The sequence below is a fragment of the Oryza glaberrima genome, chromosome 1 (genome assembly GCF_000147395.1).
Source record: "Oryza glaberrima chromosome 1, OglaRS2, whole genome shotgun sequence".
NCBI lineage: Eukaryota > Viridiplantae > Streptophyta > Magnoliopsida > Poales > Poaceae > Oryza > Oryza glaberrima.
This window is the reverse complement of record NC_068326.1, coordinates 4188237-4212611: the sequence shown is the minus strand read 5'-3', so window position 1 is coordinate 4212611 and position 24375 is coordinate 4188237. Positions and strand designations below refer to the sequence as shown.

General features: G+C 41.3%; 3 protein-coding genes and 1 long non-coding RNA gene across 6 annotated transcripts; 2 read left to right on the top strand and 2 right to left on the bottom strand.

Moving 5' to 3' along the window:
- The first annotated feature begins 1205 nt into the window (after window positions 1–1205).
- Window positions 1206–7140, top strand: LOC127772262 (uncharacterized). The gene is made up of 7 exons (XM_052298283.1): window positions 1206–1365; window positions 1458–1897; window positions 1986–2171; window positions 3026–3133; window positions 3587–3790; window positions 3875–6003; window positions 6232–7140. Exons 1-7 carry the CDS (start codon window positions 1287–1289, stop codon window positions 6779–6781), a joined length of 3696 nt encoding a protein of 1231 aa, XP_052154243.1. The 5' UTR covers window positions 1206–1286; the 3' UTR covers window positions 6782–7140.
- A 363-nt stretch (window positions 7141–7503) lies between these two features.
- LOC127772271 (2-oxoglutarate-Fe(II) type oxidoreductase hxnY) lies at window positions 7504–12192 on the bottom strand. 3 transcript variants are annotated; one of them, XM_052298303.1, is made up of 11 exons: window positions 11857–12190; window positions 10249–10444; window positions 9900–9998; window positions 9391–9442; window positions 9036–9172; window positions 8854–8954; window positions 8704–8762; window positions 8493–8549; window positions 8313–8358; window positions 8105–8184; window positions 7504–8001 (listed from the first exon to the last, which is right to left on the bottom strand). In XM_052298303.1, exons 1-11 carry the CDS (start codon window positions 11941–11943, stop codon window positions 7911–7913), a joined length of 1005 nt encoding a protein of 334 aa, XP_052154263.1. In that variant the 5' UTR covers window positions 11944–12190; the 3' UTR covers window positions 7504–7910. The 3 variants fall into 3 exon arrangements, with proteins under 3 accessions (XP_052154263.1, XP_052154271.1, XP_052154254.1); XM_052298311.1 differs by having other exon boundaries at window positions 9051–9172; XM_052298294.1 differs by having other exon boundaries at window positions 8854–9172; window positions 11857–12192.
- Window positions 12193–16619: 4427 nt separating this feature from the next.
- On the bottom strand, window positions 16620–17763 carry LOC127762790 (uncharacterized). The gene is made up of 3 exons (XR_008015665.1): window positions 17605–17763; window positions 17415–17500; window positions 16620–17293 (listed from the first exon to the last, which is right to left on the bottom strand). It is a non-coding gene; the product is annotated as an uncharacterized LOC127762790 (long non-coding RNA).
- Window positions 17764–20009: 2246 nt separating this feature from the next.
- On the top strand, window positions 20010–24031 carry LOC127767435 (transcription factor MYBS3-like). Its single transcript, XM_052292795.1, has 3 exons — window positions 20010–20442; window positions 22907–23115; window positions 23245–24031. The coding sequence occupies exons 1-3, from the start codon at window positions 20124–20126 to the stop codon at window positions 23815–23817; spliced, it is 1101 nt and encodes a 366-aa protein (XP_052148755.1). The 5' UTR covers window positions 20010–20123; the 3' UTR covers window positions 23818–24031.
- The last annotated feature ends 344 nt before the right edge of the window (window positions 24032–24375 follow it).

Here is a 24375-nt window from a genome sequence, read left to right as displayed (position 1 = left end):
ATCTCGACGCCTCAGGGCACCGTGACGCTACGCATTTCGCCCGGTTCCTGGCATGAGACGCCGCCACGCGTTCACGACGCATCCCGGCCACAACCACAAACGGGGACCGGACCAACCGACCAACCATCCAAAAGCAGACGCAGACACCAGAATTATCCACACATCCACCACATCCCACTCGAAAGCTATCTGCCCCAAAGCAGATGGGAAATCGGCAAATCGGTCTTGGTACTCCGAAGCAAATCAAAGATATACTCTGAATTCCAGAGAGAAATTGGATTTGGGGACGGTTGCAGAATGAGGAGGGAAGAAGGGGAATAAACAGCGTACCGGAGATGAGCCAGACGGCGAGGAGGACGAAGATGGAGGTGGCAAGGTAGGGCAGACAGTTGCAGAGGCACGAAGCCCGGTAGGTGAAGCTCCGCCGGCGCGTAAGGGTGGGGATGCCCCATCTCCTCCGATTATGGATGAAAACGGTCTGAAATTTTCATTTCCATTTTTTTTTCTCAAAAACAGAATCGAAATGGTAGAGCCGAAAGCGATAGCATATCCATGATATTGCTATATTGGAAGCTGGACAGTTGGATCGGTAACCGATGCTGGTTGAAAGTAAAAAATTCACTTCAGATACAATGGGGGTGTGGCATAATCACATATTTAACTATACATGAAGGAGACTTCATAATTTTATTCTTGCACCATAACACTTTACGTAATACCATTATATGAATATATGATGATTAATGATATAATAATAAGTTCGACGAACAATATAAACAAAGTTCAACAATTTTTCAATATCGATAAGTTGAAAAGACCAAAGTTCAGAAAAGTCCACATGCTACGTGCTAGGGTTAACAATGTTTTCCCCTTATCATTTTCCCTCTCTGATGGGCTGCAAGCCTGCTAGGCTTTCTTCATTCATTGGTTTTCAATGGGTTGGGCTGGCCGGGCCGCCAGGGAACTTTCGGAATTTTCTCCAAATTTGAACGGAAATTACTAGATAAATACGGTTACTGACCAAATAATTAGAAAAATCTCTATCCTATTTCTGCTACTATTTTCGAAATATGTTATTATTTTCATTTACAACTCCAACAATTATCGATACCGATTAAAACGGTCGATTCAAACCGAAAACAGCCGGAAATCCCGGAAATTTCGGTACTGTTTCCACCCCTATCGGCCACTAGAGGAGGAGAGGAACCCGTAAAACAAGACAAACACAAGGGCCTCTCCACAAAAAGAGGTTTCCGCCGCCATCGTCGGCGTCGGCGTCGGCGGCGATGGACAAGTTACCGGCGGCGTCGTCCGCCATGCAATGGAGCATCGACCTCGACAGGGCTCTCCGCTCCCGCCACTCCGGTGAGTAGAGTAAACCCCCCCTCCATCCATGGAGGCTTCACCCTCACCTCACTCTCTCTCTCTCAAATCTCAAATAATCAATCTCCCTGCAGCCACGCGCCTCCGCGCCGTCGACGCCGTCGCCCCGCGTCTCCGGGAGCTCGGAGCCTCGCCGCCGGCCGCCGTCCCCCCCGCGGTCGCCTCCGCCTTGGGCGTCCTCCCCTCCGAACCGCGCCTCTTCGCCCACACCATCCTCCTCCGCCTCGCCACCCACTTCGCCACCGCCGACAACGCCGTCCGGGCCCGCATCCTCCGCGCCCTCCTCCTCCTCGGCCTCGACGGCTCGCTGCCCATGACCATGGCATGCGTGGCGGCGGAACCCCAACATCAGGTGGCGGTGCTCGCGAGGGTCAAGGCCGCCTACGACGCTGGCTGCCCGCGGGCCAGGGCTCTCGCGCTGCGGATGTTCGGATGCCTCGCCCACCTCGCCCACCACAGCCTCCACCTCCGCTCTCTCATCCTCTCCACCTTCTCTTCCTCCAATGCGCCACAGGTTGTAATAACCTCAATAATCCATCTAATTTGGCTTGGGATTTCTCAACTCACCTAATTATTATGGTATTATGGTTATCATCTGGCAGGTCAAAGCGGCTTTGTTTGCAGCTGCCTGTTTTTCTAGGCTATCAGTGGATTTCTCATACATTACACTTGAAGCACTTCGAAGATTAATTTCTTCACCAACATCACAACCTCAAATTATCATGGCAGCGATTAAGATTTTCCCCAAGCTTGACTGTACGTTGGCTGTCATCCATAGAGTTCATGAGGTGTTCATGGATATACGTGTTTCTTGCTTAACTTCGTTTTTTAATCTTTTTTTATTTACTCTTAAGTTGCCCAACATTTGCATTGCTTTCTCACTCTTACGGATTCATTGCTTTAACAATACTCCATATGCCTACCAATCATGTGCACATACTCCAAGGAATCATCAAGGAAAGAAAATTTAAAACTACACATTGCTCTGATTTACAACAATAGTAATCTAGTCCTTGAACACCTAAGCTGTTAGTTATTACTCCCTCCATTCCAAATTGATCATCATATAATTTTTTTGAAAATATTCCTAAATGATCATCATATTTGTGTTCATTCATTAAGTTTATTCGTTATTTGTGCATTGGGGTAAATGAGCATTGATGCATGCATCCATACACACAAGTGTTTTGATTTGCTATTGGCTAGAAAATAGTGGGGATTGTGCATGCATCAAGTTTATTGCTAAAGTAAATGTAGCATGAGAGAGTTATTATATTTTCTTGGTCTTGGTGCACTCATGTAATATGATGATCAATTAGGAATGGAGGGAGTACAGATGTAAGTTAGTTTTTGCATTACGGGTTAATGTGAAGACCAAAGCTCTGAAAACATCCAATGAAAAAATAAGTCTATGAAATAGGTAAATATGTGATGATAGTCTCGATGCTATCTGTCGACTTTATCTTGTGAAATTGGACCTACCAATAAAACTGGCTAGTTTTCTGAAATGGAGTAGTAGAACATAAAAGACTAATGATATATTTTGCTTTATACACCAATCTTAGGTGGGATCTCTGATTTTTTTTCTTGCAGTTGTTTTCATCACATTTTAAAGAAGCATTTTTCACTCTTGATGTCACAGGTTGGAAAGCAGATCGTTCTGGGCACGTTGGAAGATAATTTCAAAGCTGACATGCTCTTGTCACTTTCAAGATTGGCATCCAAATCAGTTGTTCTGTTTTGCAATCAGGTAGTGTAATCCACTAGTTGGTAGCATATGTATTTGACTTAATTTGTTCTAACTCATCGCTGCAATTATGTTCTGTGTTACATCATTTAGTTCACTTTGCAATAATCATATGCATGTGTTTTCTGTTTATAGAAGTAAATATACTCTCTTTCTTTCGAATGCTTGGCACTTTATAACCTGATTCGTGTTTTCTCAAACATCTGAAGATGCTATTAATCGCATCCCATTTCCTTGTGTCATTTCCTGTGATTGGCATGCTACTAAAGGACACCTTAGTCACATTTTAAAATTAGAGATGACAATCAAGAATCAGGTGATTCAAATTTCTTTTAGAATTACTAGCTATGTATTTTTACCCTCTTGCTGAGAAGCTGGGGGCATTAATACCAATGCTCTCTGTTTCCTTTGTGAATTGACTTCAAAGTAAACTTTATTTCGATTTTTCTATTTCAGGTGGAATTGCTGTTATTGTTCCTGGAGCATGAATCTTCTCATTGCATGAAGACTGTGTCATTGAAATGTTTATGTTTCATGTTTCACGGAAGCATCTGCCATTTTCCTGTTTTAAAGACTGTTTTTGGGACGTTATTACAGCTAATTGATGATGATGATTTCCCACTTGATTGTAAGAGAGATGCATTTATGGTTCTTCAAAAGGTGAACACTAAGGTCTTACTGTTCGTGCTGTCTAGACATCTCTTTTTCCTCATTATATCTGATTGATTTATAAAAACTTTTCAGATAGTCTGTGGCAAAGCTCCAATTGTTCATTTAGTCAATACTTGTGAGCTATCTAAGCTTGTTCTGGCTGCTGAAAGTTCTTTGCATTCTTCTTCCTGGGAGATGCAAGGTACTGCTCTTAAAGTTATTGCTGGCACCTTATGTTTTCTTCAGCAAACAAGGTCACATCAGAACATGATTACTCAGGAAGGTTCATCATTGACATACAATGGGTGTCAAGGGATTACCAGCAACTTCCTGTCAACAGTAGAAAATGCGGAGGACAAATTCGTGCATAAGATTGTAACATCAATGGTAAATCATAATATATCCCTGGTCAATCAAATAATAAGCACTGGAAACAAGGAAACAATAAGGAAACATACCTATATGTCCTCTGAATTCAAGATGTACAGATCTATGTTAAGCAGTATGCTAAAACTTCTTGTGTGCTACCCTTCTGCTGCTGCTGTTGCTCTTGATAAACTAAGATGCCTGATAAAAGAACTAGCCCGACTAGATGACAGTGATTGCTCCGAAGTTTCTGTTGCCAATGTTGAATCATTTCAAACAAATTCTGCCCGTGAAGTACTTGACACTTCAAATGATATTGTCAAGCCAGTATCTGCTAGTATGAAGGCTTCTCACATGGGAACAGATTTTGATAAGTTAAAATTCGACCCCGCTGAATTTAGTAGCAAGAAGGAAGTATCTATAGTGCATAATATAATTCTTTGGACACTCAAGTTTGCAAATTCTTGTCATAATATGCTTTCTAAAACACCTGGTGCTAGCTGCAATCTTTATGATAGCATCAAGGAGCTGATTGAGTGTGTGCAGCAGAATACTTCTCTGTATTGTAGCACATACGAATCTTTCCATCTGGTAATGTGTGCTTGTATTTCATGGTATGCTTGTAAAACTCGAGATGTCAATCAAGAATCAGGGGATTCAAAAGAACAACCTGACATATTCTTTAGTCCTTCTGTTTGGTTAACTCAGGAGTTGTGTGCAATTCGGATAACAAAAATGCTTTCCAGAAACCAGAGGTATTGGGATGCCTATAGATCTGCTATGTACTGTTGTCGTGAAGGCCTCTGGTTTGCGGCGTCGTCTGTCTTCAGAAAACTTGCAGATGATTTTGGGTCAGGCTCTTTCAGTTTTTGGTTCAAATCATTGCTGCTTATTTCAGCTGGAGAGATTGAGATGAAGCTACTGCTTTTCCCTTCAGCTATCATTAAGTTGGTCAATGAGCTTAAAACAGATTGCAATCTTCATGAGAACTTTTACTGGGTTGAAACAAATGTTGACAGTAGTCTTGCTGACTCTTCAGAGTTGCATGGTTCCCAAGCAAAGATTACCGATATTTGCAGCAGAACGTTCTTAGCTACTGATCCCCTCTTATCAAACACCTCTTCAAGTCATGAGCTGTTTTTCCAGAGGTGGTTTATTAGTCTCAGGGCATCGTTTCTTGAGATCCTAGCAGATTTTCTTGGTATCCTTACTGCAGATTTAACTGATCAGAGAGACGAATCTCATCATGATGCTATTGGAGACCATTCAAGTGTACCTAGAGAGCATAATAACAGCCAATTACTTGCTTTGGTGAATTGTTCGTTAGGATTAAGTGAACTGGCACATAGTTATGATCTGCTTGCTGTATCCCATGGGGACATGGATCACCAAAGTTTTTCTAGCATAGCCAGGCTTGCTTTCATGTGCTCACTTCTGGCATTTTGTATTGCATTTTCTGTGGATTTCTCAAAGGTACATAGTAGTGTGGAGCCTTGCAGGCTTCCAGAGAGGTTTTATCATGCTTCAGTTGTACAAGATTTACATGAAAGAGTGGATAGGACTGATAGCCAAATTGTTTCACAACTGCAACAATTAATGCCCATTTGTTGTGATGAAGTGCACTCCATACAGATTGTCACAAGAATGAATTGTTCAGGTATTCTGGAAAAGGATTCTTATCGTCTTTGCAAGTTTGCTGTGGCATATTTGCTTCGCTTACGTGGGGACACCGGAGGAATAGCGACTGGAGAGGACAGTGTATCTCCTTTGCATGAAGGGATGCAATTTCTGTCCAACATTTTGCAGAGGGTTATGGAATTGCCATTTGTTCTACCCAAATACTTCTTCAGAGTAAGGTATCGTATGCATGTTGTTCTCTTAAAATTAGTTGTTGTGGATGAGAAGTTCACCATGCTGGATAACTTAATTTTTTTTTTCAGAAGCCACATGTGCCTAGGTAGATGATCACAGAGTTTTTTATTTTATGTATATCTCACCATTCCTCTCTGAAATTTGTGTTTCAGTAATGCATCGGTCAGGGAGATCTGTAATAATGGTTAACTTGTTTACTATATATCATGCAGGCCTTGCTTTGGTGCTGAACTTCATTTATATGATTCAAATCCAGAAAACAGAGACGGGATATCAGTACCAAGTGGTTTCCAGCTTTCCCTGACCCTTTGCTTGCAGTGGAAATGTGTGTTAGAGAGGAGTGACATTGATATCTCGAAGCTATACTGCGTTTTAGCTGCAAGCTCAGCATCCTCCTGCTTAGATGTAACAGGAACAAGAAGCAAACAGTTTGAGATACGCAAGAAAACTGCTGGAATGGTTGGTCTTAATACCAAGCTTATGCAGTTCGTACAGAATGATTTGGGAAAGAAGAGGGAGAAGAAAAGGAGGAAGAAGGTCCATGTTGAGCAGAAGGATATGGTGACAGCATTTGCGCGTTTCGAAGCGAGTGACAGTGGGGTGGGATTCTCTAGCTGCCTGCTGGATGTGTCTGAATTTCCTCAGGGTTCATACAAGATGAAGTGGCATGCGTGCTGCATCGACAAAGATGGCGCCTATTATAGCTTGCTGCCTCTCAACGACGGCACAGCCTTCTCCGTTCGCTCGTCTCCAATGCAGTAGAGATACTGCTATGTTGTGTTGCCATTGTCGCCGTTGCTGCTGCTGCAAGGCATTTTATCTGTCTATATAAATCATCTGTTGTAACATTATGGAAGCAATCTCCATGTGTACCACCAGTGTTTGTCATTCTTTAGATCGATTATAATGAGTGCAATAAGCACATAGTTTTAGTCCCCATTGTAATGGGCCGCAAATCTCCTATTTTCCCCAACAGCAAAAGCCCTTCCCTGACCTGTTCTTTGATTTCTGCTACCGCCAGAAGCATTTATTAAGGCACCTAACAGAAAGAGAGATATAACTAATCAAAGTTGAACATCCTTATCCTTTGAAGCAACGAGCCGTTTGCATGATCAGTACGATTTGCAGCACATCAATCAAATAACCACGACAGCTACTGATCGAATTCCCAAATAGAAGTGTACATCAATGAAATAACTACGACAGCTACTGATCGAATTCCCAGATAGAAGTGTCAATTCTACTACTTAGTGACCCTGAAATCGCTGTCACATGCAAGTACTGTACACGGTAAATTCCCAAATAGAAGTGTCAATTCTACTTGTAGTCATCCTTTCCGTTTACTCTCGCACACACCACAAGCTCAATAGCGTGCAACTGGAAATTATTGATCCAAAAGAAAGGGCAGATTCCTACCCAGATCTCGACGCCTCATGACACCGTGACGCTACGCATTTCGCACAGTTCCTGGCGTGAGACGCAGCCACGCGTTCACGACGCATATCCCGGCCACAACCACAAACGGGGACCGGACCAACCTACCAACCATCCAAAAAACAGATGCAGACACCAGAATTATCCACACATCCAACTCGAAAGCTATATCTGCCCCAAAGCAGATGGGAAATCGACAGCGAAAAGCATGAGCCCTGGAGCTCACCCACACATATGGTAGTACAAAAACAGATGCCACTGCTCACTCCTCACTTCATGAACAATGTACTATCACTAGTATACTACTATATCACTATGAGACTGGGGTTACAGGTACACTGGGATTAATTTAATTAGTATAGAACACCATCAATCCATCCTAAGGGATTATTATTGCAGGTTGTACATCTTAAGTACAGCTGAGAGCTTGGATGAGATCAAAATGGCGCTTGGCCTTCTAGGCCTTGTTGCTGCTGTAAGCGGTCAGATCGGCATGCGTATCCTCGTACCGCTGCGATAGGTATGCCGAGCAAGTGATCGGAGGGAACCTGGTTGGACAATGGAACACATTATGTTTCTCGCCCCGGTGAAGATGAACAATGGTTATGGACATGGGCTGAATTGTGATCATCAAAGGGAATGTGTCCTTACTTTGGAGGATTTGATTCAGATTTGCAGGTTGGCAGGCACTCGACTACGCAATCGTGGCTTGGTTCCACAAAGAACGCAATCTGTTTGAAGAATTGGAAAAGGAGTAATTAAAGCCATTCGATTTATTTGTAAGATTTGTAGAGGCTTGCAGCGCCGTTAACAAGTTAGCTCATCTTGTATGAAGATTTATGTATGAGAAGAAACTTACAGAATGACGTTCTCGTCCATCTAAGACCACTCGATGTAAGGTTGACCTACAGGTATGCAGACAGCCGTATTATAATAAAGAACAGTAACAGTTAGTAAAAAAAACAATGACACCAAGATGGTTCTCCTAAAGAAAAACAATGACTCCAAAGAACATGCTTTAAGGGATGGTTTGGCCAACCTGAAAATACAGTTACTCCACCGTTCGAGCATATCGCCAAGATTGACAATAAAACCTCTGGGAAATAGAGGGAAAACATGTAAGGATCTTCACTAACAGTTGGCATAGGCCGTAGAATACCTTATGATTGATACATCCCAATTTTATACTGCCAACACAGAAATCAGAATTTGGCATAAATATTGCTAAGTGATTAGATTAGCAAGCTCACCCTTTTACAGGAGCTACATATTCCCATACTTGAGGCTGAGCATTCCTGTCCTTGCATATCTGCATAATTCAGATGGAAAACTACCATTTTATTAGAAGTCACGAAAATCAATGAAACATTTGATAAGGTGTCGATTCAAGATGCATTTACTTGGAGACCAACTACATCATCGGTTGCCAGTAGAGTGATTAGGCCATAATCAGAATGGGCACCTGCTCCAAAAACTCCCTTTGCAGGATTTGATACTTTACCTGATGAAAAAAGGAACATCAAACGACAGAATTCGTTATGTTTCTTGTGTAATAAAATACTGAACGGCAAGAATGCATGACCTGTTTTTTGTCCACCTTCATAATGCAGGAGCCTTAATGTGGCTATAGGCTCGCCAAGCATTTCTGGTTTATCAAAGAAGTCCTCTTCTAGGTTTAGAGCAAGGGCAATAATCCTTGCAATTGATTTTGCCACCCTCCTGAATTCATTAGAATGCAAATCAAATCATTACAGTAATAAATCATACAAAAAGAGCATCACCAAAACTTGCTGCAAAGTCAGGTTTAGAGAACGGCTAGTTGATAAGTATTTAAACCTAATTGATCATCACTGATCACTTGACAATATTAATTGTTGAACTGATCCATATATAGCAAAGTGTAATTTGATTGTGTGTTCAGCATGTCCAAAACTTACAGGGCCTCGCTATGATACTGCTCCATCACCTTCCTCCATCTTGGCAATACTTCTGAAATAATGCAAGGGAAAATTTTGCAAAATAAGTAAATAAAACCATGCAATTCCGAGGAACTTTCCTTCCTATCAAGTACCAAAGTATAAGAATTGTAGATCAAAGGGTTAGTACTTCTAATGGATGCTAAGCTTATTCGGTGGATTTACTGCCACACCAACATACTCACTTCATCCCAAAATATAAGGTATTTTGGTTGGATGAGAGATATCTTGGTACTACAAATCTGGATATAAGATGTGTCCCATCCAATCAAAATACCTTATATTTTGTAACGAAGTGAGTATAATAGTTGAGCTGGTGAAGTTCGCCATGTATATATTGTTCACTGCACTGTTGTTCATAACAGCATAGTATAGATGGAATAACTTAGACAGTGTGTATTTTATTCATTAGCATTCAGTTTTGGAAGAGATCTTTTCTTTTTTCTAATAACAGAAGAAAGACAACTCACCATCGGATGGCCACTGATTTGGACCATAGAATGGTCTGTTTGCTTGTGGATCATCTTCTGGTACCTCAATACCTATATAATACCCTTCCTTGTAGTCACCTGAAAATGCACAAGTATGAATAGTATGAAACCTGGAGCAGGAAAAACTACAAAACTGTAGAAAATGAAATGAGGTTTACTCAAGGCAGCTGTCTATGCATAACATTTTTTTTATCAACTGTTCTTTGGGAGGTACTGTTGCTACCAATTTTAATAGCTTGCTAATAATCTCAAAACCAAGAGTATGTCAGTACATCATGACATGCAATTTTAATAATAAACAACACATGCAGGAGTTAAATATTATTACCATTCACTTGATTTTCTGGATCAAGAATCTCATCTAGCATGGGTGTATAGCCTCGATTCTTCTCATCCCGGAGAAGCTCCATTTTCTCATTGATGGGAAGGTCAAAGAATTTCTTGCTCTGGGCAAAAACATCATCCATTAACTCCTGGCTTATTCCATGATCCACCACATAGAAGAAGCCTGAATCCAGACATGCCTATGAAGAAGGATGAAACATTTGTTTAGGAAAAAATATGGTTAAAAACTATTAAAATACATAGAACCAGCAGAGCACAGTGACAATGAAGTCTGAAAGTTCACATCAAAGACATGCCTAATGACCCACTTACAGCACTGATAGAACATGTAATTCAGTTGCTATATTTTTCATCTGATGATAATAGAAAACTTAGCTATATCAGCTTCTAACCTTGTAAAATGTTTCTCAAGGCACAAATGGTAGTCCTTGGACAGTTTTAGTAGAACTAGGAATATAATACTATGATGTTAGAAGTTTATGCATATGACTGCAAAGTGCCATCTTATTCTCATTCAGTTCCTATAGGTAAGATGAACATTAATAGTTTAGACAAATGGCACAGATTAACCGACTAATAGATGAGATAACTAATGTAATGGTACAGCTAGAATAATTCCACGCAACGCGTTGTACTTTGATATTCTTCTAAAACTGGGCATATGTAACAGAAACTGAGGTCAAATTTGCACAGTGGGGAATTGTGATCGAAAATGAATGTAGTACAAATCCAGGTAATGATATGACCACACCAAACAAGTAGCACCGAACATGGTCCATCCAAGCTCGACGACTGCAAGTTGCGTAGATTGGTGTGATGGGACCGTGAAAAAGCTTTTTTCTTTGACCGGAATCGACAAGTGTGAACCCATCTAGGATGAGTCAAACATAGGGAGAAGGGCCTCCAGGCAATATCCGGCTCGATCCGGGATCGCCCAGGATCGGGTGGAAGGTCGGAGAAGCCAGTCTTCAGTGGTGCTTCCATGGCAGTTGGATAGTAGATCAGAGAGGCAGGCCATGGCATGTCACTCTCATCTCACCTCAGCAAATCTTTAGTACTACTAATCCTTAATTTAAGGTGCAATCATGCTAAGGACGAGGTATTAGCATCCAGGCCAAAGCAACAGTTGACAAAGGGTAGCACAAATCAGTGCAAATAACTCTACTAAACCAAGCAGAGTAAACAATAACAAAGGACACGTTTTCTTTGTTGAACCGATGCACATAGCTGAAATCCAGAAATCTACTTCTACGGACCAACCCAATGAACTGCTACATGGACCCCAAAAAGAAAAAAGAAACGGTTGTAACACGCAGATTCCTAGATGCTAGAGTACCTTCTTGTTATTAGAAAAACAAAATCGAAGAACGTTTTATGGAGGTGGAAAAACAACCCTGGACAGGTACAGATAAGAAACTAGGATAGCAGTAACACAAAGATGGGAAATTTAGCGATGATCGTAATTCTCAACGAAGAAAGCTCCAGGCTTTCTGCTATCCTATCCAGAGTGTCAAGACAATCCATCCATCCATCCATCCAGAGTAGTAGTACAGCCTAAAGAAAATCGCGAATTCCAAGAAGGGAAGAAGACCTGCTTGAGGAGCGCGACCGATTTCTTGGTGTCCGGGTCACCCAGGCTGATGCAATTCAGATTCGTCCTCGAGATGGAGCACTCCATGCTCTCCCTCCCTCACCTTGGATTCCCTCTCCCCTGCTTCCTTCCTGCTTCGCTTCTGCTGCTCCTCTGGGTTTCTTCCTCCTCGCACACGCAGCTGCGTGTCGGCGTGGCGTCTCCGGATGAGGAGAGGAGAGGAGAAGAGAGGGAAGGGAGTTGGGAGCTGGAGTTGGACGATGATTGATATATACGGAGGAAGGTTGGAGAGGCGCAAAGAAGAAGAATTGGAAAAGGGTTTGCAAAAGCGCAAAGAAAAAAGGGATCTCTCTCTTTCTTTCTTGGTGGCCTCGGACGGTCAGGGTGTTTGGGCCAAGAAAAATTCCTCCCCTTTCTGGATTTTCTTTTTGGTTATTTCATTGATATTTGTGTTTTTCTTTTTCTTTATTGATCCCTCTGTTTTATATTATAAATTATTTTATTTCTTTTTGCTAATAAAATGTTTTTTAAGTTTGATCAAGTTATCGAAAAATAAATAGTATTTTCAACCCAAAACAAACATATTATTAAAATATATTTTAAAAAAGCATTATTAAACTTAACAAAGTTTTAATAGGAAAAAGACAAACGATTTATAATATATGTATATTATAAAATAGAGAGAATACTAGCAGTACTTATTAAGAACTTTATAGATTTCTTTTCTTCTTGTGAATTTTAGTGTCACGTCCGAATCTGATCAACTATGGATGGGCAGGGGAACTTTCTTTGTTCTTTGTTCTCTCTTATCTGTCACCTTTGTCATGTGCGCAGTCTCTAGTAGTGTTGACTCATGTTGACTTGTAACCCCAAAAGTACTCTCCTCCTTTTTCCGACTTTGCAAAAATAAGAAACGAAAACTGCATCTGCTTGTAGTACCAAATACTCTAGGGTCCAGGGTGTACCTGAGGCTTGTTCATCACCAACTAAAGGATGCAAATCCTACGCAATATTGCTGACGCGATAACAGTGGTTGACATATGAATTCGAATTTATATATTAGTGTTTGCTATTATATTAGCAGTACTGTAGACAATCCCGACTGCTAACTAACTAATCACATCCTGCTACGCCAAACACTCGTCTCCTGTGCATTCACGTTACGTCACTCTGCACGTGGCGATGGATAATAACAATCAACAAAAATTGATTTGTCGTGTCTTCCGACACAAATGAACGTGATTAGTGTGCTTGATCCCTCTGCTAATCTTTAGCATCCATGATTCAGACGAGTAGCTAGCCCACCTAAAAACAGATGCAATTTGGAGGGGAAAAAGTTCACTTTGACTCTCTTAAAAATAGCCTAAATCTAATTCGTACCCCTCAACCAGAAAATCAGATAAGACAACTTCCCTAACTATTAAAACCAATACAATTTGACTCCCTCAGCAGTTTTGAAGAGTGATCTTACTGACGTGGCGCTGATGTGGTGGGGCTGACCTGGTCTTCATTCCATGTGACGCCTACGTGGCATTAAAATTAAAAAAAATATGAGAGACCCACTTATCATTCAAATAAAAAAATATTGTTGAGCCCACCTATCATCCTTTCTCTCTCCAACCCTTCTTCCTCCTCCCTCTCTCTCCCTTGTCTCTCTCTTTTCTTTCCTATTCGTGGCGGCGGCGGCGGGCGGGACTACGGGTGCGGCTGCAGGAGGAGGCCAAGGACGGCGCGGGGGTGCGGGGAAGATGGCCGGGGACGGCGAGGTCGAGGTGGACCCGTTTTGCCGGCGAGGCGAGCAGTATCCGAGTTGTCCGCTACCTGGTGGAGTCCCGCGGACGTCTCCTCGTGATGGCGAGCTTGCTACTACTCATTACCCAAGATTTTGAACCAAACAAGAATTACCGTGTTATTACGGGCTAATAGTAGCGTTTATACAAGTCAGCCTTAATTTGGAACCGAATGCGTTTTAGGGAAAGAGATAAATGACTTCTTGAAGATGCACAGGAAGATTTCAGGAAACGCTCGCAAAGCTCGGGTAGAATAAGATATGATAGGTTAGGATCTTCCTACAAGGCAAGAATCCGCTCCAAATCCGGGAGCAATTTCCTGACGTCGTTACGCTCACGCGCCGCCGCCGTTGTGGAACACCCAGAAGATGACGTGATTGATGACTCAGCCGAGCGGCATGCCGGCGGCCTGGCTGAGGAAGGTGGCGCGCAGCGAGGTGAGGGTGAGGTAGCCCGTCCTGAAGGCCTGGGTGAGGTCGGAGGCGGTGGAGACGGTCGCCACGATGACGCCGTAGGCGGCGAGCACGGTGACCACGCCGCTGTCCTTGAGCCCCACCCACGAGCCGAATGCGAGGACCACCACCTTGCCGAAGGTGGTCGCGATGTTCACGTCGATGACGCTGGTGACGTACGTGTTGCAGAAGGCGAGCACCAGCGCGACGATGCAGGCGACGGCGACGTGGTGGCACTTCAGCTCAGTGTAGAGGCGCGGTACAACAATGGTGGACATGACCGACAGGACCACGTACCCGGCGACGGCGGCCGCGCTGGGCATCCGGCCACGGACGAACACCTGCTTCTGCCGCCGGTCGTCGAAGCTATCCGACGGAAAATCGGACGGCACTGACGCCCCCGAACGCCAGCCACCTCCGCCCCCCGACCAGCCATTTCCCGCTGTCTCTGCAGGGGTAGCGCCGCTCGCCGCCGTCACCACGGAAGAGGAAAGAAAAGAGAGAGGCAAGGGAGAGAGAGAGGGAGGAGGAAGAAAGGTTGGAGAGAGAAAGGAAGATAGGTGGGCTCCACAATAGTTTTTTATTTGAATGACAAATGGGTCTCTCCGATTTTTTTTAATTTTATTGTCACATAGGCGCCACATGGGATAAAGACTAGGTCAACACCACCACATTAGCGTCACATCAGCAAAACTACCCTTCAAAACCGCTAAGAGAGCCAAATTGCACTGGTTTCAATAGTTCGGGAATTGTTTAAAAATTGAGGGGTATGAATTAGATTCGGCCTACTTTTAAGGGAGTCAAAGTGGACGTTTTCCATTTGGGGCCAGTCCATCGAGCTGAAAGATTTGGGCCGCAATATTTTGGGCTTAGCTCGTGTTGAAATCTCCAGATTCTACTGGGCCTGATAAGTCAACAAATTCTAGCAACTCGGACTAGTGGGCTAGTATGGTTGCGGGCCTTGAGAATCCGCTACAATTCGGACTCGATCTATCAAATCGATTCGGCTTGCAAAAAGTTCAACCTGAGTCCCTCAATATAGGTTAGAATGCCAAAATCTTACTGTTATCCTTTTAACTCTAAAAACCGGATATCCTCACCCCACTAACTATTAAAACCTTTTCAAACGTCTCCCTCAATTGCTTTTTAGACGGTTTTCGTTGAGTCCACATGGCAAACCACTCATCACATAAATTAAAAAAATAGTGTGGGGCCCCTATGTCATCCCCTGACGGCTTTCAGCCTCAAGTACAGCAAGTAGGGAGAGCTCACGACGGAGATGGATTCTACTTCGAGTGGACGTTCACCCGTTTATTGCATGTCAACTAGATAATTACGAAAATTTTTCAAAAACATTGATCAATATGTAATATATCACTTCACAAATATACAAGTTCAAATTCAACTTCTACAAGTTGTAACAAAAATAACAAATTTAATTGCAAATATACATATAGTAATTTGAGTTTTGTTTGTTATTTTTGTTACAATTTGTAGAAGTTGAATTTTAACTTGCATATTTGTGCATTGATATATTACATATTGATCTATCTTGTTCATATTTTTTTTATTTTTTCATAACAATTTAGATGACATGTAATAAATGGGTGTACATCCACTCGAGCTATTTTGTTAAAACAGTTTCCCAGCTCATGACAGCGATCCCACACCACAGTCGTGCCTACGTCATCCTCGACGCCGTGGCCAATTTTCTGGCCAAGCAGGTCTTCTAGCTGTAGACAGGCAGTTAGCCCAGAAAGATGTAAAATCAAAATTTAAATGGTTGGCAATTTTTTATCGAATTTCGCTGATTTTCATCGGTAATAATAACCGTGGTTATCGCATTTTGTAAACCTGGATATAGCTAGGTGGGCTTCATAATTTTGGCAAATTGGGTCGCTCTTGTATCATTGGGCTAAACCTGGGCCGAAATCTCCAGCAATCGCACACACACACCGCCACTTTCTCCATCTCTTTCCTTCATATTTTTTTTTTATTTTTTCTACTACTAGAGATGCACTCGATTGTGTCATGTGTGGTTTCAACTCTGAACTCCTGTGTTCAATCCTCAATACGCTTATAATTTCTTTTTAAAAATATTTGGAGGGACGTTTCTCCCTTCAAATCTCATCTTTTTTTTTTCCTATTACTGAAAGCTGAAAAGAACAGGCACTGCGACTGCAAAAGCACATGCGTTTTATCATTTCATGGGTTTGATCAGTCCATGCCTTAGTTGATAAGGCAAAGAACACGTGACCACACTTGCCCAGTAGCTGACCCAGCTTTAGTTGTTTGCTTTGCTAAACCGGCCTGCACATGGATAAAGAAAAGATGCATATGGGCTTCCTGAACTGAATATATACATGAGAACTAATTTAAGTGAAGGCATGCATGCTTCAGTGATGAACTGATGCCCCCCTTTTGATTTGACAAATCAATGTTCCTTTTGACAATTAATGGAACAAATATCACTGAATGTTATAGCTTTTGTAAAACAGTTCGTGTAATATATTCGGCTTGATGCAACTGTATCTACAGGGGATCGAGCTGTTGATCGAATTGGCATCCCAATCTTTTCGGTAACCATCAATCAGTTCACTCATTAATTAAACTATGTTTACTTATTCGGCAATTCTTGGAACTAGAAGACAAAATCTGCACATATAATAACCTTTTGATTTAGCATCTCCTCTAAGCCAGAATATAACAAGCAGAATCACTGAAAGTCTGAAACCGGTAAACTGAACGCTCCTGACAGCAAATCAGATTCTGCAGCGCACTAATGATACAGCGGATGCAGTTTAGAACAGTAATTAATCTCGATTCCCTAGCTACTTGCTCGATCGATATCGATCTGAGCCTTTTTGCGTCTCAATGATTAGCATTTGTTTACTACTAGCTTGCAAACTGTCAATTTTAACTAGGAACGAACACCTGTGCAGAGAAGATAAGATAAAATAAATGACAGACGCAGCATGCAGGCACTTTGCGTAGTGCATACAGAGTTCAGATTATACATGAGATCCAAAATAAAAGATAGAAGATTATGAAAACGACATGGACGTCTGGAGTGAGCAAGTGAGTTGCTATCCTAGATGCTCCAAAGTTGCAGAGAGGTTCCTGACCTACTTTGGAGACTTTGGAGCTAGCTAGCTCTTTCAGACAGATACCGAAAGTTTCTTGCCCCCTTTTTATCTGAAGAAAAATAAATAATTCAGAGTCAAAAGTATGCAAGAACATGTTTATGCTCTTGAGCTAACACTTATATATCTGAATTTGCAGTACACACGCAGAGAGATAAATCGGTAATTTATACCTGTTTTATCTGAAGAATTGGGGTGTGTGGAGCCGATTAAGTCAGTTTTTTTTTCTGCAAGTTGAACATGATGTGCTCCCTTAATCCTGTAATAATATTCCAGCGGTGAGTTAAAGTAATAGCACGAGCGTGTATTACATACGTATTGACTGCACAGCAGGTCGTGTAATTTTCCATGAGGTTCACGTACGTTTCTGGAACATTCCATGGCATGCATAAAATGAATGAATTGTGAGCTTGCTACGAAGCTGCTGAGAGAGGAAGATAAGGTTTTCTTTTCTGTAGACAGGAACTAGATAGCTAGCAGCTAGTGAGTATAATTAGTTGGCATGGATGCATGGATGCAATGGAAGAGATGGATGGAGAAGAGAAAACATCCAAAAATCTCACTCATATTATTATCTATATATATAAAAAAATATCACACTCTCATAAATATATCTAAAAACTAAAAAAGAAAGATCATATGACTTTCATGAATAGAAGATCTGATAGTAGCTATAGCGTATAGGATAGTTCATAGTGGTAGGAGAAGCTAGCAAGGAAGTCAGAGAGAGAGAGACGCGTTTCTAATTCTGTTTCGTAGCATGGATGGATAGATGGATCTTCTTTTCTTCTTTATCTACGACAAGATAAGAGACGTGCGTTCACGGCGTCGAGAAAAAAAGGGGAAAAAGGAGAGGAAAAAAAAAGCTGCTGCTGCTATGCCTAGGTATGAACTATCATCAAGTCAATGGCTTAATTAAGCTGGAGTTGTAGCTAGCTAGCCATCGTTCATTCCGAGATCTCCATGCAATGCATGCGATACCTTCATCACACAACGAGATGCAGTGAATATGGCAGAATCTACTGTATAATTAATTCAGAGGTGTGTTGTTGTCTTGGTGAAGAAGAAGATGCAGGAGCAAGTAACAGCCGCGGTTAATTAAAATCAAGAAGTCAATATGCTAATTAAATGTAAAATCATTGTACAATTGTTACTAGTATATCCTAATATGTATTTGTCACGGTTGACTATATATTAATCGTATCAAAACTACTATTAATGAAAGTCGTCATGGTTTTCTACACGAAACTAAAAGAACTCTTCCAAACAATAATCTCAACCATTTAATTTTACTATATAAAATATGAGAGTTATAGAGAATTTAATTAGATGTACTTGCAACACTATATACACATTAGTGTTTGTAAAAGTTCTATAAGAATAAATTAGTATGTATATATAGTATCTTTTTCTGATTATATTTACGATATTCCCTATGTTTTAAAATATAAGTATGTTTAAGATTTAAAATTTATATCATAATATAGCATTTTCTGGGACATTGATTTCAATATATGCATGGAATTTATGCATTTTCAGCCAGTGAGATGCTTGGAAAGGGAACATAAGCTATTCAGAATTCAAAATTTTACCACTAAAATGACTAAAAGAAACTATCTTCTGTTAAACTTAGGCTTCGTTCGAAGGTGTGTTTGGTTGCAGAGTTTTCTTTGCACACAAAACGAGGTGAGTGAGTGATTAGGATATGATTAATTAAGTATCAATTATTACAAACTTACAAATTAACTTATTTATATTTTTTAAAAAACTTTCACATAGAAAGTTTTAAAAAATTGCACTGCTTAGCAATTTGGGAAACATGCTCACTATAAATGAAGAATTAAGTAGCTAGCTCTATCTGTAGAGATTAGAACACTTTGTTTGCTAAGAATCTAAAAATGCATATATCCCTTCATTCCTTTTTAACTAAGCAATGCCAAATAAAAAAGAAATGGAGAGAGTTTTGGGATGAAGGGACTAAAACGTACAATATTAATTAAAGTGTTTAAGAAACAGAGACTAGCCAAAGCTTAAAAATTTTGTACTCCAATTTAAAACCAAAGGGAGTACCGTTTTAATTGTGATCAAGCTAGCTACCTACCCCTCCATAAAAAAAAACTAATCTTATTTATGAATCTAACATATTATCTAGATTCGTAGTTAGGATTTTTTTAAGAGAGAGTAATGCACCATTCATTAAAAAAATAACATTTTAGGAATAAGTTTAGATAAATAATTTTTCAGACTCATTTTCAGAAGTTAGTTTTTTTTACAAAGAAAGTACTCTCTCCATACTTATAAAGGAAGTCGTTTAGGATAATGTTTAAGTTAAATTTTAGGAATATAAATCATGAATAACTCTCAAATTATTGAGTTTAAAAATGTAAAAAATATATAAATAAATTTGTCTTAAAAAATACTTTTATAAAAGTATACATATATCACTTTACAATAAATATTTTTATAAAAACAAGAAGTCAAACTTGTGTTTACGAGTACGGGCCGTAGGCAGTTTTACTGTAGTTAATTAAGCGTCGTACTTTGTCGTAGGCGGCGGCGGGAGGCGCCACGTGTCCGCCTCCTCCGCTTCACTCGCCGGTGAAACGCTCGCCACCGTCGCTTCCTGTCCATCTCGTGGCCACAGCTAAGCCGCCAATTCCCAAAATACCCCCGGCCCCCACTACCGCAGCCCATGTCCTTTTCCGTCATTTCACTTCAACTCGCCGCTCTTCTTAAGTGGCCAAAAATATCATCTTCCCCGGAAAAGAACAAGACAGATAGAGAAGGAGAAAACCCACCGCGCGCGGCAGCGGCGGCGGCGGCGGCGAGGGTCGACGAGGCGACGCATTTTGGTGATCTCGTGGTGTCACGGTGCGTGTGCGATGACGAGGCGGTGCTCGCACTGCAGCAACAACGGCCACAACGCGCGGACCTGCCCCGCCCGCGGCGGCGGTGGAGGCGGAGGCGGGGTGAGGCTGTTCGGCGTGCGGCTCACGTCGCCGCCGGAGGTGGCGATGAAGAAGAGCGCGAGCATGAGCTGCATCGCGTCGTCGCTCGGGAGTGGCGGTGGGTCAGGGGGTTCGTCGCCGGCGGGAACGGGAAGGGGAGGAGGAGGAGGGGGAGAGGGCGCGGCCGGGTACGCGTCCGACGACCCCACGCACGCCTCCTGCTCGACGAATGGCCGCGGCGAGCGGAAGAAAGGTTAGATTCCTTTTTTCTTCTTTCTTCTTCCTTCTGTAATTCCGTTCAAACATACACTCTAGCTTGCATCCTGTCCATGCTAGCTGCGTGCTCGGTGAAATGAAATGCGGCGACGAGAGGTACAGCTGCGCGCTGTTCATACTCTTCTGCTTGGTGAATCAACTGAGCAAGTAGAAATGCTGCGTTTTGCGTTTGTTTGCTTCTGATTAACGCGTCGCGTTCCATGCACCTACCGCCTCATGGAGCACGCTCGGCTCAGCGAGCGGTAGGAATCTTTTCTATTTTCATTTCTTGCTGCCAAGACAAGGAAAAATATGGGTTTCCTTTTTGTGAAATAAAATATTCTAGTTCGATTGCTTCAGGTATCGCAACTTGTGCGCAAGGAAAACAAAATTTTGTGGTTGAATCGCATAATGTACTGTTCCTTTTAATTTGTCGGTATGTGGTATGTTCCTCTACTTTCACGGATCCTTTATGCAACCAAGATAGCAACATTAAAGATAAGGAAAATCATCAACAGAAACAAAAAGATGTATCCTTTTGATATCAAAGAGTTAAAGACCCAATTTGATTCAAGAAATTAACAAATGATTGACAATTTTGTAGAGAAGATCAAGCTATCTTCTTGTAATGAATTCAATATTTCGGAGACATGTTTTAATAGTCACGCCTCCCTATTTTGTTCGCTAGACTCAAGGTATAGCCGCTATCATTGCTGAAGATGCAATCTATAGGAACCGTCCAGAATGGCCGACACTAATCAACCTAGCTAAATATCTTTTCCCATCTGATTAAGTTACGTGCACATGTGCATCGCAAGAAGACCTGTATAGATCACATTTCGAGAGGGACACTGACTGGCCCGGGCTAAGGACCCCACGTCTCTTTGACCTATAATTTAATCACCTGATCCTAATGGAATCTAGCCACATTGGTTTCCAGTTGGTTTGACCAGTCCTAGGTGTGCACTATGTACTTTCTTAATGTATTTGGTTTGGTAGTGATATGCTATTTTTTTGGTACATGTAGAAGAGACTTTACTGGCACTTGGCTTCAAAGAAACTGTAGGGGCAATTCCTAGTTTACTTATAGACCAAGCTAGAGCCTGAGTCTGTTTTGATTATTATGAATCAGCTGGCGCTAGTGGTTATGGGATGAAGCCATCTATCTAAAAGAATTAAGAACAAATCTCAAAAGGGAACTCACAATGGAGTTCCCTTGTATGAGCAACATCTTTAGTTGAAACAAAAGCACCTGTCCCTACTACATGACAGCATCATGCTGATTCTGCTGTAAAACTTTATGGTAATGAATTTGCCAATAGTTATTTGTCATGCTTTCTGGACATTCTTTTTACATGGTTAAAAATTGAAAGGCCTTTGAACCGTGAGTGTCCACCACAAGTGCTATGCTGTATTATTTAGTCTATATCCATACTTTCTATGGAGGACTTGCAGCATGTACATCCAAGTTGGGCAGCTTCAGAGCTTAATCGTATTAATGATGAGAGGCAAAGTTATTTTCCTTTCCCCTTTCATATTTTTCTTGTGCTGGAAAAGCCTGCTGCTTGAGCGGTTGATCTTGGTGAACAGAGATTCTAGATTATGCATACCCAGAATTCAACTATGTTACTCCCTCCGTTTCGAAATGTTTGACGCCGTTGACTTTTTAGCACATGTTTGACCGTTCGTCTTATTCAAAAAATTTAAGTAATTATTAATTCTTTTCCTATCATTTGATTCATTGTTAAATATATTTTTATGTAGGCACATAATTTTACATATTTCACAAAAGTTTTTGAATAAGACGAACGGTCAAACATGTGCTAAAAAGTCAACGGTGTCAAACATTTTGAAACGGAGGGAGTAGTACTGAATAGAAGGCAAACTTATCTACCCTTTCTTCTTTACAAAGCTATTATTGTGGTTCTGGAGTGTCCATTGTTTGTGAGATGGAATCAGATGAATCAATTATAGACTCATGCATATTATTCTACAGAGAATAGCATTACTGATCTAATATTAAACTCACTAGATTGAGATGCATCAAGGTTGATGGTTATTATATATAAACAAAGTAAGAAACCCAAAGCTTGAGATTGTAGTCAAGCTCAAAAATAGTGACTGATGCTTTGTCTTTGTTGTAATGAATACATGCTAGTGAATGGGGAGTATTCTGGTGTTAGAGGGAGTATGCTACAGTGCTGGTCCCTGCAGTTCCAGTGTGTTTTTTGGCTGAGCTTGTCATGTACTCCGTAGCTGGAATGATCCAGTGGGTGTAACCCTCGGTGTGTGAGTTGGTTTTACCTCTTTGTTGAACTACTGTTGGCTCTCTGAAAAAGCCAGGTCACTATCAATATAATGATCTTTCCTCTAAAAAAATGGGGTCGTGGATTATTTTTTCACAGAAACCATCTGGGATTTTTCAGTCCAGTTTCAACTCAAGGGCTGATGTTGTGCTTCAGGTACACCTTGGACTGAAGAAGAGCATAGAATGTTTCTAATGGGTCTGCAGAAACTTGGTAAAGGAGACTGGCGTGGGATCTCTCGTAATTTTGTTGTTTCCAGGACACCAACTCAGGTGGCTAGCCATGCTCAAAAGTACTTCATTAGACAGACAAACTCATCAAGAAGGAAGAGGAGGTCAAGCTTGTTTGACATGGTCCCAGAAATGGTATGCAATTTTTGCTTGCAATTTTCGCTTGAGACAGGAGGTGTCTATTATCTCCATATATGTTAAATTGTGTCCTGATATTTCTATATCACGACCATCTTATGTTCAAATTTCATCTTCAACCTGCAGCCCATGGACGAATCCCCAGTGGTCGTAGAACAGCTTATGCTCCATAGTACTCAAGACGAAGCCACAAGCTCAAATCAATTGCCAATATCACATCTTGTGAAACAGAAGGAACCTGAGTTTGCTAGACACCTGTCGGATTTGCAGCTAAGGAAGCATGAGGAATCTGAGTTCACAGAACCTTCACTAGCAGCACTAGACTTGGAGATGAACCATGCTGCACCTTTCAAGACTAAATTTGTTCTGACAATGCCAACATTCTACCCGGCATTAATACCTGTTCCACTAACTCTTTGGCCTCCAAATGTTGCTAATGTGGGTGATTCAGGCACAAATCATGAAATCCTAAAGCCCACTCCAGTGAATGGAAAGGAGGTGATCAATAAGGCTGATGAGGTTGTTGGCATGTCCAAGCTTACCATAGATGACGGCAGCTCTAACTCCATAGAACCCTCTGCTCTTTCCCTTCAGCTTACTGGACCGACAAATACAAGACAATCAGCTTTTCATGTGAACCCACCAATGGCTGGACCTGACCTAAATAAGAGAAACAACAGCCCAATTCATGCAGTTTGAGAAAGCATGGAAAAGGCCTGCTGGGTCAAATCTTATAGATTATATATTACTTCCCCAATACCATAGAATGTTGCATAAGGTCCTGAGCATGTACTTTTGTAGCAGCTTCTGAGTTGTATCACCATATTATGTTCTTTGATATCGATAATGAAAAATGTTGTATGCATATACCTTTGATAATACATCCTCCATCCTTTGGAGAAAATGGTTTTCAGTTTTGGTGCGTAAATGTTGCCTGCATTTTAGTCAGACAGTATTGACACCCGGTAGCCTGTTGGGATGCTATACTACTACTACTATAATTTCTCACATTATCTGGAGAAAAATGATCTGAAGGTTTTTCTTGTATAAAGTTGTTTTGCTGTTAGTATGATTTGGATGTAGTGGGTTGGTCTGTTAACTTCTGTTGATCAGGGTTGGTAATCTTGTATTGGTTCCATAATATAATTCCTGACTTCTGAATTTGCTCACAATATCTTATATCCACACCATTGTAGTACCCTTTTCTGCTTGGAGGCTTAAGATGCTGAAAAGCATGTAGTTCTGCTAATCTGTAAT

Coding starts and splice junctions, on each gene's coding strand:
- LOC127772262 (XM_052298283.1), top strand. CDS start 1,287: ATGGACAAGTTACCGGCGGCGTCGTCCGCCATGCAATGGAGCATCGAC. Junction 1,366..1,457: donor TCTCCGCTCCCGCCACTCCG/GTGAGTAGAGTA, acceptor ATCTCCCTGCAG/CCACGCGCCTCCGCGCCGTC. Junction 3,791..3,874: donor CATTTATGGTTCTTCAAAAG/GTGAACACTAAG, acceptor AAAACTTTTCAG/ATAGTCTGTGGCAAAGCTCC.
- LOC127772271 (XM_052298294.1), bottom strand. CDS start 11,943: ATGGAGTGCTCCATCTCGAGGACGAATCTGAATTGCATCAGCCTGGGT. Junction 8,763..8,853: donor ATGATGTAGTTGGTCTCCAA/GTAAATGCATCT, acceptor TGAATTATGCAG/ATATGCAAGGACAGGAATGC. Junction 8,002..8,104: donor TCTGAATCAAATCCTCCAAA/GTAAGGACACAT, acceptor TTGTCCAACCAG/GTTCCCTCCGATCACTTGCT.
- LOC127767435 (XM_052292795.1), top strand. CDS start 20,124: ATGACGAGGCGGTGCTCGCACTGCAGCAACAACGGCCACAACGCGCGG. Junction 20,443..22,906: donor CCGCGGCGAGCGGAAGAAAG/GTTAGATTCCTT, acceptor GTTGTGCTTCAG/GTACACCTTGGACTGAAGAA. Junction 23,116..23,244: donor TTGACATGGTCCCAGAAATG/GTATGCAATTTT, acceptor TTCAACCTGCAG/CCCATGGACGAATCCCCAGT.